The sequence below is a fragment of the Symphalangus syndactylus genome, chromosome 6 (genome assembly GCF_028878055.3).
Source record: "Symphalangus syndactylus isolate Jambi chromosome 6, NHGRI_mSymSyn1-v2.1_pri, whole genome shotgun sequence".
Classification (NCBI taxonomy): Eukaryota; Metazoa; Chordata; class Mammalia; order Primates; family Hylobatidae; genus Symphalangus; species Symphalangus syndactylus.
The window spans coordinates 46,585,240-46,597,890 of record NC_072428.2 but is presented as its reverse complement, the minus strand read 5'-3'; the positions used below and the strand labels follow the sequence as shown (position 1 = coordinate 46,597,890).

The following is a 12,651-nucleotide window of genomic DNA, read 5'->3' as shown; positions in this document are numbered from 1 at the left end:
ACAAAAAACAAACAAACAAAAAACCTTGTTGAGACTGGGCATGGTGGCTCATGTGTATAATCCTGGCACTTTGGGAGGCTGAGGTGGGAGGATCACTTGAGCCCAGAAGTTTGAGACCAGCCTGGGCACACATAGTGAGACCCCATCTCTATTTTTTAAAAAATAAAAATAAATCTTAAAAAAGAAAAAAATACTTGAGATACTATCTAAGCTTTAAAGAAAGGTTGCTGATAAAAAGTTTTAAAGATAGTACACAATTTTTTCCTCTTTTAGAAATACTGTTTCATTGTTGCTTTATTCAGTTGGTTGTTTTATATATACATATATATTATAATTAATTAATTAATTTTTGAGATGGGACCCCCTCTGTCACCAAGGCTGGAGTGCAGTGGCATGATCATGGCTCAATACAGCCTCGACCTCCCTAGGCTCAGGTGATCCTCCCACCTCAGCCTCCCATCTCAGCCTCCCAGGTAGCTGGGACTACAGGCACGTGCCACCACATCCAGCTAGCTTTTGTACTTTCTATAGAGATGGGGTTTTGCCATGTCGTCCAGGTTGGTATTGAACTTCTGGGCTCCAGCTATCCGCTTGTTTCAGCCCCCCAAAGTGCTAGGATTATTGGCATAAGCCACCATGCCCGGCCTGTTGTTACATTTTTTGAAGAAGACTTCCCTTTTATAGACCTTACTAACAGTGAAAAAGCTGTCACAAAGCTGGACTTCTTATCTAAATTATGAAATGAGTTTGGGTTGATAGTTAAGGGTTTTACAAACAAGTCCAACTCGTCATTTGACAGTGAGGATGTAGAGACATTGGAGTGCAGGTCTCCTCCAGGTGCCTTGTATAATGTGCTGCCTTCCTCACAGTTTGCTTAACTAAGTAAAGATGGTTAAGAAAATTATCACTGAATTTAGCTATCCCTGCGTTTAACGAGAGTGCTGTTTAATTGTCAAAGGCTGAAATCTTGAGTTCAAATCTATATATTCTTCAGTGGGATCACTTAATCAAACTAAGCATCTATATGTACAAGAGCGTTGTGGACTTTAGAGAACTGAAGACAATGTTTCTTATTACTGGAGAGTGCTGGACCAGAGATTACCAAACCTGAGTTCTAGTCTCAGTCCTTCTTAGTAACTTTAGTCAAGAAAAACAAATTTAGTATCTGTGAGTCTGTAGTCACCATTTATAAGATGAGGATGACAATATGACGTCCAAGGCTCCTGCCAGGACTTTAGTTAGAGGATCTATGAAACCCTAAGGTAGAGAACAGGGTGGGTATGGGAGAGATGGTGTTTTTTGTTTCCTGAGGGCTTTAGATTAATCAGCTACTTTTATCATGTTATTCCCCTATCTGGAAATTTTTCTGTTTGCCTCTATTCCTATCCTAAAGCTATCCTTATCTATCCTGTAAGCCATAGTTACATTTCACTTCCTCTGTGAAGTCACTGTAACACATACTGTTTCTCCTTTTCTGAACTCATTTATTGCCCTTACAGCTCACTCGTCCATTAGTCATGGTACATTGCTGTGGAGTATGTCTTCCTTTTACACCTCATTTCTAGTCGGCAGGTTAATGTAGAAGAAAAAGTATAGGCTGTGAAGATAAATAGATTGATCTATGTGATCTTAGGCTGGCCACTTAAAAAATATATATATATTTAATTTTTAAAATATGTAGTACATTTTTGAGTAGGTTAATTTTTTTTAAAAAGTTAATACAAAGAAGGGGTACAGTGAAGTCTTTTTCTAACCTTGGTCTCATCAAACTTGTCTTCCCTTCACAGTTACTAGTTTCTTATATATCCTTCCAGAATTTCTTTTCTTCCTCCCTTTTCTTTTATACAAAAGATGGCATACATATTCTTAGGTACCTTGTTTTTTTCACTTAATTTATGTTGGAGATCTTTTCATATCAGTACATAGCAAGCTTTCTCATGGTTTTTATGTTTTATGGATATACCTTAATTTAACCAGTAGTTGGGAATTGTTAACTTGGGTAAAGTTTCAAATGATTTTAAAATTTGAATGACATTTGAACCTGATCTGAGAAATGTGCGTTTCATTTCTTTAATACTTGTATTTCCATAGCATTTTACAGTTATTAAGCACTTTATATTCTTGAAATTGATCTTGACTATATAGGATTTACTAGGCTAATATAAATTAAATATCTATTTAAAATTTTGCGACTCTGGTGCAAGATTCTCCAATAAAAGCTCCACCGTACTCTTTTCATGTGCTTTACTGGCAAACACAGGGTTTGCCTGAGAAACACAGCCTGCTTTGTAGTCTTCATTACTGCATTTATAACCATTTGTGAATTTACTTCCTTAACTTACTTCCTTAAAACCAGTAGAGCGTGTAGAAAAGGATCTCCACATAAATGAAGCTTTGAGAAACAAAACAAATTTAGAAAGAAGATATGCAAATTATTTTATAGATTAAAAATTTTTAATCTTAAAAAAACTCCTAACTGAAATATGTGTATGCAGAAAAAGGGACTCGCTTAATGCAAATGCAAGTATTTATTGAGATGAATGTGGCTCCTTAAGGTTAAATGTTTAGGGCTGAGAAAAATAAGGAATGTTTTCACCTGGGGTTCAACTAGGAAGATTCTCTGTTGAAGAAAGTACAGCCTTAGCTATGTAATTTGATCTGTTCAGAAAGCACAAATGAAACGGAAGGGATTTAAGTTCTATCTTAAAATTTTCATTTAATGTAAAACAAGATTAATACTAAGGTAGCCCAGACTGCTAATTTAACTACTGTACCTTGACTTTGAAGTGTGAACGGTAGCCCTTTATATGTATTTATGCTATGGAATGCAAGTTTTCTGTAAAATATTTTTAACCAGGTTGGTGACTCCTATTTTTGCTATTTAATTTTTTCCTATTTCTAATCCAGGCCCTTGATTTCTTTCTCTTTTTATATTTATATTCTTTTATACTCATGCTGAAATTTAGCCTAGTCATAGAATTTTAGAAATGTTTAGGTACTTAGAGATTCCTAATTAATATTTGGTATATTAATTTGGCCCTTTCTATTGAATGAATGAGAAAACTAAAGCTGGAGAGGTTGTGACTTGCCCAGGTCAGCCTCCTTGTCCAGAACCCCTGGCTGCAGCCTCCCAATACCAGGTTCTTTCTCTGAACAGCTCTAATTGGCTGACTCTGCTCTACTTGGTGAAAAGTTTAATTTTGAACACATTCTCTTACACTTCTCCCCCCACGCCCCCTTTTCTTTCTGATGTGGACAAATTAGTAAAAGACCACAGGGGTATTGTATTCACAGATCTTGCATGGAGCCTGGCTCATAGTAGGCATGTAATAGAGACTAGTTCTAAGTGAACCAAACCTGGGAAGGAATGAGAAAGAATAACAGGTGACAAGTAGGGGCTGGCAGCTGAGCAGCCCTCACCCTGTTTTTGCTAGTTTATTTTCCATCCTTCTCTACCCAGGACAGGGAGCAGCATGTTGTATTCATGGTGAAGGTGTCATGTGCTGGTTAGTGGGAGTCTTTAAACGATTTTCTTTTCCCTTGCAGGTCCTTTCCCATAACCTGTGCACGGTGCTGAAGGTTCCTCATGACCCGGTTGCCCTTGAAGAGCACTTCAGGGATGATGATGAGGGTCCAGTGTCCAACCAGGGCTACATGCCTTATTTAAACAGGTTCATTTTGGAAAAGGTATGATTCTGACCTTTTTTTGGGTGCAGCATTGTTTGGTTTGCATGTTTCAAGTGGGCCCAAAAGCCCCCTGTTGGTGAGTTCACTAAGGAGTTGAGGTACAAAGAATCACTAGATAAACCAGAAAGGAAGAAAGAATGAGAAACTGACAGTGCTTCCTATTCTTCCCTCTCCTCCACTGTCTTCTAAACCTTGGTTTGATGTTTTTCCAACTTGGTTCATTCTTTGAAATTAAGAACTGTGTTTTGTGTTAATCTGTACCTGTTCTCTCTCAGGGTGCTTTAAAAAATTCAAGTCTAATATCCAGAATTTGCAAGGAACTTAAACAAATTTACAAGAAAAAACCCCATCAAAAAGTGGGCAAAGGATATGAACAGACACTTCTCAAAAGAAGACATTTACACGGCCAACAAACATATGAAAAAGCTCAACATCACTGATCATCAGAGAAATACAAATCAAAACCACAATGAGATACCATCTCACGCCAGTCAGAATGGTGATTATTAGAAAGCCAGGAAACAATAGATGCTGGCGAGGCTGTGGAGAAATAGGAATGCTTTTACACTGTTGGTGGAAATGTAGATTAGTTCAACCGTTGTGGAAGGCAATGTGGCAATTCCTCAAGGATCTAGAACCAGAAATACCATTTGACCCAGCAATCGCATTACTGGATATATACCCAAAGGAATAGAAATCATTCTACTATAAAGATACATGCATGCCTGGGCAGGGTGGCTCACACCTGTAATCCCAGCACTTTGGGAGGCCGAGGCGGGCGGATCACCTGAGGTCAGGATTTCGAGACCAACCTGACCAATATGATGAAACCCCATCTCTGTTAAAAACACAAAAATTACCCAGGTGTAGTGGCATGCTCCTGTAATCCCAGCTACTCAGGAGGCTGAGACAGGAGAATCGCTTGAACCCGGGAAGTGGAGGTTGCCGTAAGTCGAGATCACGCCATTGCATTCCAGCCTGGGCAACAAGAGCGAAACTCCGTCTCAGAAAAAAAAAAAGATACGTGCACATGTATGTTTATTGCAGCACTATTTACAATAGCAAAGACATGGAACCAACCCAAATGCCCATCAGTGATAGCTTGGATAAAGAAAATGTGGTACATATACACCATGGAATACTATGCTGCCCTAAAAAAGAGTGAGATCATGTCCTTTGCAGGGACATGGATGAAGCTGGAAGCCATCATCCTCAGCAAACTAACACAGTAGCAGAAAACCAAACACCGTGTGTTCTCACTCATAAGTGGGAGTTGAACAATGAGAACACATGAACACAGAGAGGGGAACAACAGACACCAGGATCTGTTGGGGGTTGGGGGACGAGGGGAGGGAACTTAGAGGATAGGTCAATAGGTGCAGTAAGCCACCATGGCACACATATACCTATGTAACAAACCTGCACGTACTGCACAGGTATCCGTTTTTTTGTTTTTGTTTTTTTTAAGAAGAAAAAAAATCTGGTTTCATATGTACTGGCAATAGTTGTTTTTTTGAGGGGTCTCACCCTGTCACCCAGGCTGGAGTTCACTGGCACGATCTCAGCTCACTGTAGCCTCTGACCTCCTCGGGCTCAGGTGACCCTCCTACCTCAGATTCCTGTTATTGGGACTACAGACGTACACCACCACACCTGGCTCATTTTTGTATTTTTGTGTAGAGACAGGGCTTTGCCATGTTGCCCAGGCTGGGGCAATGGTTGTTAAAGCATGGAAGTGGTGGAGTAATGTGTGAATACTAAAAGCGATGATTATCTTTACTGTATAGATATTATACAGCCAACTCTTATACCAGACTTTTCAGGGTACCACTTAGATGCTTCCTCTGGGATATGTTCTGAGTAAAGATGCTTTAAAAAACCTCTGAGGTGCTTGGAAGCCAAATATCACCTATTAGTGTTTGGGGCCATGTTCAGTTTTTCCCTTGGGTTGGATAATTACAAATTGACACACTAAAGTTTTCAATTTAATGCAAGAAAAGATGGTACATTTAAATAATTTTTAAAATTGGTGATGAAAAAGTTACAAAAGGTAGTACATAAGCAATTAATACAGAAATATGTGAAATAAAAAGTGAACGTTGCTTTAATTTTTTGTAGTCTGATTTTCCTGGAGTAATCAGTGTTAATAATTTAGAGAATATCTTTGTAGACTTTCAAAAATTACATGAAAACATACACATGCACACACACACACACATACACATGTACACACACCCTCAAATCAATATATAGTATTTTGTTTCAACATGAATAGGATCATATTATACATACAGCTCTGCAACTTAAAAAAAAAAGGTTTTTTTATGTGACTGGTAGGATATAAGCAACTTATTTTTTTAATTGAACAATATATTAGTGTCATCTTTCCATATCATGTACATTTAGTTAAGATATGAAAGTAAGCATTTATTTATATCAAAAGTTTGTGAATTCCTCCTTTTGCCTATTTATAACACCAAGCATGAAATGTCTTTGTATACTTCTAAGTTTTAAATTGTTACTATTTTTTTTTTTTTTTTTTTTTGAGATGGAGTCTCGCTCTGTCGCCCAGGCTGGAGTGCAGTGGCGCAATCTCGGCTCACTGCAAGCTCTGCCTCCCAAGTTCACGCCATTCTCCTGCCTCAGCCTCCGGAGTAGCTGGGACTACAGGCGCCCACCACCGCGCCTGGCTAATTTTTTGTATTTTTAGTAGAGACGGGGTTTCACTGTGGTCTTGATCTCTTGACCTCGTGATCTACCTGCCTCGGCCTCCCAAAGTGCTGGGATTACAGGCGTAAGCCACCGCTCCTGGCCAATTCTTACTATTTTTATCATTTTTTGCTTAGACCATTCTCCATAACAAGTATATTTCAATAATGCCTTTCAAAAAATGATAATGATAATACTTTCGAATTAAAAGTAAAATACTTGCACCTGGGCACAGTGGCTTATTTCTGTAATACCAGCATTTTGGGATGCTGAGGTGGGAGGATTGTTTGAGGTCAGGAGTTCAAGACTAGCCTGAGCAACATAGTGAGACCTTGTCTCCAAAAATATATAATTAAAACATTAAAAAAATTTTCAAAACTCAATTTTTGCATCAAATCTGAATACACAACTATATACATGTTTTTCTGTGGCTTCAGATTTTTATTATTATTTATATGTATATTTTTAAAAATAGTTTAATGTCTTTTTACAATAGTAAAGTATAGTAATTAGCATTTATAATAATAATTTAATAGTTTGGAAAATGCCAAAATGTTGGTCAGGATTCTTTTTTTTTTTTTTTTTTTTGAGATTCTTCTTTTTTTCTTTTTTTCATTCTTGCTTCCCCAGCTGGAGTGCAATGCCACGATCTCAGCTCACTGCAACCTCTGTCTCCCAGGCTCAAGCGATTCTCCTGGCTTATCCTGCTGAGTAGCTGGGATTACAGGCACATACCACCACACCCAGCTATTTTTTGTATTTTTGGTAGAGACAGGGTTTCACCATGTTGACCAGATTGGTCTTGAACTCTTGACCTCAGGTGATCCTCCCACCTCAGCCTCCCAAAATGCTGGGATTACAGGCATGAGCCACTGTGCCCAGCCAGGATTCTTTTTAGAAACCACGAGAAATATTTTTCAAGAATTTTGCAGCAAAGATTCTAAAAATTACAATGTTCATCTGTGTGATAATCTTTGTATCTATATCTGTTATTCCATATCAGCCTCACAATACAATTTCCTGATCTTTCTTTGTGTTTATGCACGCCTGTGTGTATGTGTGTGTGTATTTCATGTGTTACACATGTTTTTTGGTTTTTTGAGACTGTGTCTTGCTCTGTTGCGTAGGCTGGAGTGCAGTAATGCTGTCATAGCTCCCTGCAACCTTGAACTCCTATGCTAAATAAAGTAGTCCTCTTGCCTCAGCCTCTAGAGTAGTAAGGACTGTAGCTGTGTGCCACCACACCTGGCTAAGTTTTAACATTTTTTATAGCGACGGGATCTCACTATGTTGCCCAGACTGGTCTTGAACTCCTGCCCTCATGCAATCCTCCCACCTGGGCTTACCACAGTACTGGGATTACAGATGTGAGCCACCATGCCTGGCCAATACACTTTTTTTTTTTTTTTTTTTTTGAGACCAGGTCTCGCTCTGTCACCCAGGCTGGAGTACAGTGGCATGATCTCAGCTCACTGCATCCTCCGCCTACTGGGTTCAAGCAATTTTCTTGCCCCAGCCTCCCCAGTAGATGGGATTATAGTTGCGTGCCACCACGCCTGGCTAATTTTTGCATTTTTTGTAGAGATAGGGTTTTACCATGTTGGCCAGGCTGGTCTTAAACTCCTGACCTCAGGTGATCTGCCCACATTGGCCTCCCGAAGTTCTGGGATTACAGGCGTGAGCTACTGTGCCTGCTCTGGGTTCTTTTTTTTTTTTTGAGACAGAGTCTCTCTTTGTCCCCCAGGCTGCAGTGTGGAGTGCAGTGGCATGATCTCGGCTCACTGTGTCCTCTGCCTCCCGGGCTCAAGCCATCCTCCTTCCTCAGCCTCCTGAGTAGCTGGGACTACAGGCATGTGCCACCATACCTGGATAATTTTTGTATTTTTGGTAGAGATGGAGCTTCACCATGTTGGCCAGGCTAGTCTCCAACTCCTGACCTCAGGTAATCTGCCTGCCATAGCATCCCAAAGTGTTGGGATTACAGGTGTGAGCCATTGTGCCCAACCTCAATGCATGTTTTTAAAGAATTTCCTTTGCAGAGATGATAACATTACCCTGATCGTGCTTTTTTCTCTTCTTCGTATTTATTTTTTTAATTGACCAAAAAAATATTTTTATGGGATACAACATGATGCTTTGCAATGTGTATACATTGTGGAATGGTGAAGTGAAACTAGGTAATGTACATTACTGCACATCCTTATTTGTGGTGAGAATACTTAAAGTCTACTCTCTTAGCAATTTTTAGGTATTTAATACATTGTTATAAACTATAGTTATCATGTGGTACATGATCATGCTTTAATTAGGAAAAAAAGAAGGAAGAAAAACCACATGATAATGAAAGGTAAGATTTAATTAAATTCACAAAAGCAACATATGGTATGATTCTTTTTATATGAAATGTCCAAAATAGGCAAGTAAATAGAGATACAAAGTAGATTAGAGGTTTCTTGGGGTGAGGGGGCGGTAGGAATGGTGAGTGATTACTAATGGTCTTGGGTTTCTTTTTGGAATGATGAAAATATTCTAGAATTAACCAGTGATAAAGCCTTATGAATATATTGAAAACCACTGAATTGTATACTTTAAATGGGTGAATTTTATGGCATGTGAATTATATCTCAATAAAAAAATAATTAAATTGTACCAAACTTGATGTGTAAAGTCTCAGCACTTTACAGTATAATGCTTTTTTTTGTTATTGCTGTTCTGTTTATTGCTCAGGTAGCTTATTTGTGTTCTATAGTTTTATTATATGTAAATATGTCTAATATGTCAAATATTTGCTGAGTATATTTCATATATACTTATAATAAAACTATAGAACACAAATACTTGATGACCTGCTGTGTGTATGTGTGTTTAATGATAGACACTGGTTGGGAACAGTGGCTCATGCCTGTAATCCCAGTGCTTTGGGAGGCTGAGGTAGGAGCATCATTTGAGCCCAGGAGTTCAAGACCATCCTGGGTGACATAGTGAGATCATGTCTCTATAAAGAAGCTTAAAAATTAGCCAGGCTTGGTGGCACATGCCTGTAGTCCTAAAACTACTTGAGAGACTGAGGTGGGAGGATCGCTTGAGCCTAGGAGTTTGAGGTTACAGTGAGCTATGATTGTGCCACCGCACTGCAGCCTGGGTGACACAGTGAGACCATATATATATATATATGTCATATATATATATATATATAGTCACCCAGGCTATATATATATATAGTCTCTAGATATAGACAGTAAATAGAATTCTGTCTGTTATTAAAATATTATAGAACATACTGGGAAATTCTCAGAAATCCGAATTTGTTTTTCTTATTTCAGTGCTAGAATTTGTGTGTGCTGGGCCAGTGGATAGAGAAACATGGTTTAATATCTTGAAGTGCTGTACCCTACTACTGCATTTTGTTCTCCTTGGTGTGACATTTTTTAAACTTACTGAATTTTATTTAGTTTTAAAATGTTCTTTGTTTTAGTATTTCAAGTTTTAAAAGTTTTATAACTGGGGGAGGAAATAATAGTAGTATTTTAAAAGTCCAAAATGAGCCACTAAATTTGGAGAGAAACTTATTCACGGAGGGAATGAGGATATGATGAAACAGTGAGCCCTTGTTTATTATTGCTTAGCCACCTGGAGTGGAATTTTGCCAGTCCTGCAATCCAAGTAAAGCAGGCAAGGTTTCCATGGTTTGAGTTTAAATTGAGCAAAGATTAGTGCCTTATTTGAAACTTGGTTGAAAAAAGAAATGCCAACAGTGACTGAAGAATGTTAACATAAAACTTAGAGATTATAATCAGCTATGCAGAGAAAATACGAAATAGTTATTAAAAAGTTGCAAGGTATGCTGTCATGTATACATACTGTCTCATTTGATCTTCATGTTAATTCTGTGAGGCAGAACTGGAATTATCCCCCATTAACTAAAGAGGAAACAGCTTAAGGTGGCCTAGCTAATAAGTGGTAGGTAGATTTTTGAACCTAAGCCGTTTAACTTCACCACCAATGTTTCTTTAACTGTGCTATTGAAGGATTAATTACTCCCTTTAGAAATTAATTTTTTTCCAATGTCTAATATTTGGATACATGGGGGAAACATTGGTTGAAGGCAGGGAGGGGTAGAGTTGTTTAAAAGCCATTTTGATTACTTCACATTTGCTCAGTTTTCATCCAGTTTTCTTCTGTTCTGTCTCAAGTTGTTTTGAGGTGATTCTCTTGTCTTAATTAGTGTATGGTGTTCCTTAGTATTCATTTTGGTCAGTTTTTTTCAGTTTTTTTCCCAGGTTGTTTTAGGGGTTTTCTGCCTTTGCCTGGGAGAATTATTCTGAGGAGGTTGGTACCAAGAGTTAAACTATATTGAAACTTTCCAAAAAGTAATTTTTATGGTTGGTTTTTATATTTACTTTGTTATTTTACATCGATAGAATTAATTTTCAGCTTTCCTGAGACTTCAAATGATTAACCTGTCTGTTGTTCCTTTACCAAGTATTTTTTCCTTCCAAATGTTAACTTTTTTTTTTTTTTTTTTGAGACAAATCTTACTCTTGTTCCCCAGGCTGGAGTGCGATGGTGCAATCTTGGCTCACTGCAACCTCGGCCTCCTGAGTTCAAGCGATTCTCCTGCCTCAGCCTCCTGAGTAGCTAGGATTACAGGTGCCTGCCACCACGCCCAGCTACTTTTTGTATTTTTAGTAGAGACGGGGTTTCACCATGTTGGCCAGGCTGGTCTTGAACTCCTGACCTCAGGTGATCCACCTGCCTCGGCCTCCCAAAGTGCTGGGATTATAGGCGTGAGCCACTGTGCCCGGCCCCAAATGTTAAATTTTTAAATTCCTTCTTGGCTGGGCGTGTTAGGTTATGCCTGTAATCTCAGCACTTTGGGAGGCTGAGGCAGGAGGATTACCTGAGCCTGGGAGTTCTAGAGCAGCCTGGGCAACAAAGTAAGACCTTGTCTGTTAAAAAAAAAAAAATCCTTGTTTAGTAAAGAATGGAATTCTTTAAACGTCTAGGAAGAAACTTTTGTGGGCTCTTTTTTTTTTTTGGCAGAGACATTATTGCTGGATTATCTGACAGTGAATAATTGAAGAAAGCCGTATATTACTACCTTCTAGTTAGTACCAATAAAGTATATAAAAAACTAGTTTTGCTTCAGCATATTTTTAAGGCAGTCTAATTCTTCCATGAGATTTAATGGCTGATTAGGCTTGCTAGTCCAAATCTTGTCAGTTCTTTTCTCTGATTCTCATATTAAGGCTTGGTTTGGGCTATATGATTAAAATCATTAATCCATTGGCAGTATGCCAAGTTCCAATTGCGGAATCTGGTGCTTTCCAACAGAAGTCTTTTTGTATTTGTTTTTTTGGAAACATACACAAAAGAAAAACACAGAAACTTTTCAGTTCAGTATGTCTCTCCTCTAGAGCCTAGCAGCCTCTGCATTCTGTTTTTCTAGTCTAACATTTATGCTTTTTCCCCTTGGTGTACTTTCTTTTTGTTCATATGTCACTTACAATTCTTTTATAAAGTGTGGTCTCAAGTTTCTTCTGTTAATGAAATGACTCCCATCAGTGCTCAAAGCACTTCAAATGTGTGCCTAACAACATCATTTAGTAGGAAGTGGTACTGTTCTTAAACACCCAAGCCTGTGCTTTCGTGTGGTTCTTTTTTATTGCTCTTTAGCCTGTGTTATTTTTTCATTCATTGTTGTTTGAAAGTTACATAGCGTGGGTTTTGTTTTGTTTTGTTTTTTTGTTTTCTGAGATAAGGTCTTGCTCTGTTGCCCAGGCTGGAGTGCAGTGACATGATCATGGCTCACTGCAACCTTGCCCTGCTGGTCTCAAGAGATCCTCCCACCTTAGCCTTCCAAGTAGCTTGGGGAGTAGCTGGAATTACATGTGTGTACCACCATGCCTGGCTAATTTGTAACTTTTTTTTTGCAGAGGTCTCACTGTGTTGTTCAGGCTGGTCTTGAACTCCTGGGCTCAAGTGATCCTCTTGCCTTGTCCTGCCAAAGTGCTGGGATTATAGGTGTGAGCCACTGCACCTGACTGAAAGTTACATAGTTATAATTTGGTGCAATGACCAAGTTGGACTCTACATTTTCATTGTATTTGTGAAACTATAGAGGACTGTAAACTTTTGAGTAAATAAAGGGGTTTCATGCTGAGAAACATGAATGACTTTATACTGATGAATACTTTGGCCAGCAATATGAGTCATGTACTGTAAAGACATATTGTTTTTTAAAGTAGCAGTTTT

The 12,651-nt window shown here is 38.5% G+C and overlaps 1 protein-coding gene across 2 annotated transcripts in view; it reads left to right on the top strand.

Moving 5' to 3' along the window:
* Nucleotides 1-12,651, top strand: part of SWAP70 (switching B cell complex subunit SWAP70) — an 87,367-nt gene that overhangs the window by 25,889 nt on the left and 48,827 nt on the right. For both annotated transcript variants that reach the window (XM_055282442.2, XM_055282444.2), the window contains exon 2: nucleotides 3,547-3,687. In XM_055282442.2, coding sequence (XP_055138417.1) covers nucleotides 3,547-3,687 — 141 coding nt within the window. The remainder of the gene's footprint in view (nucleotides 1-3,546; nucleotides 3,688-12,651) is intronic.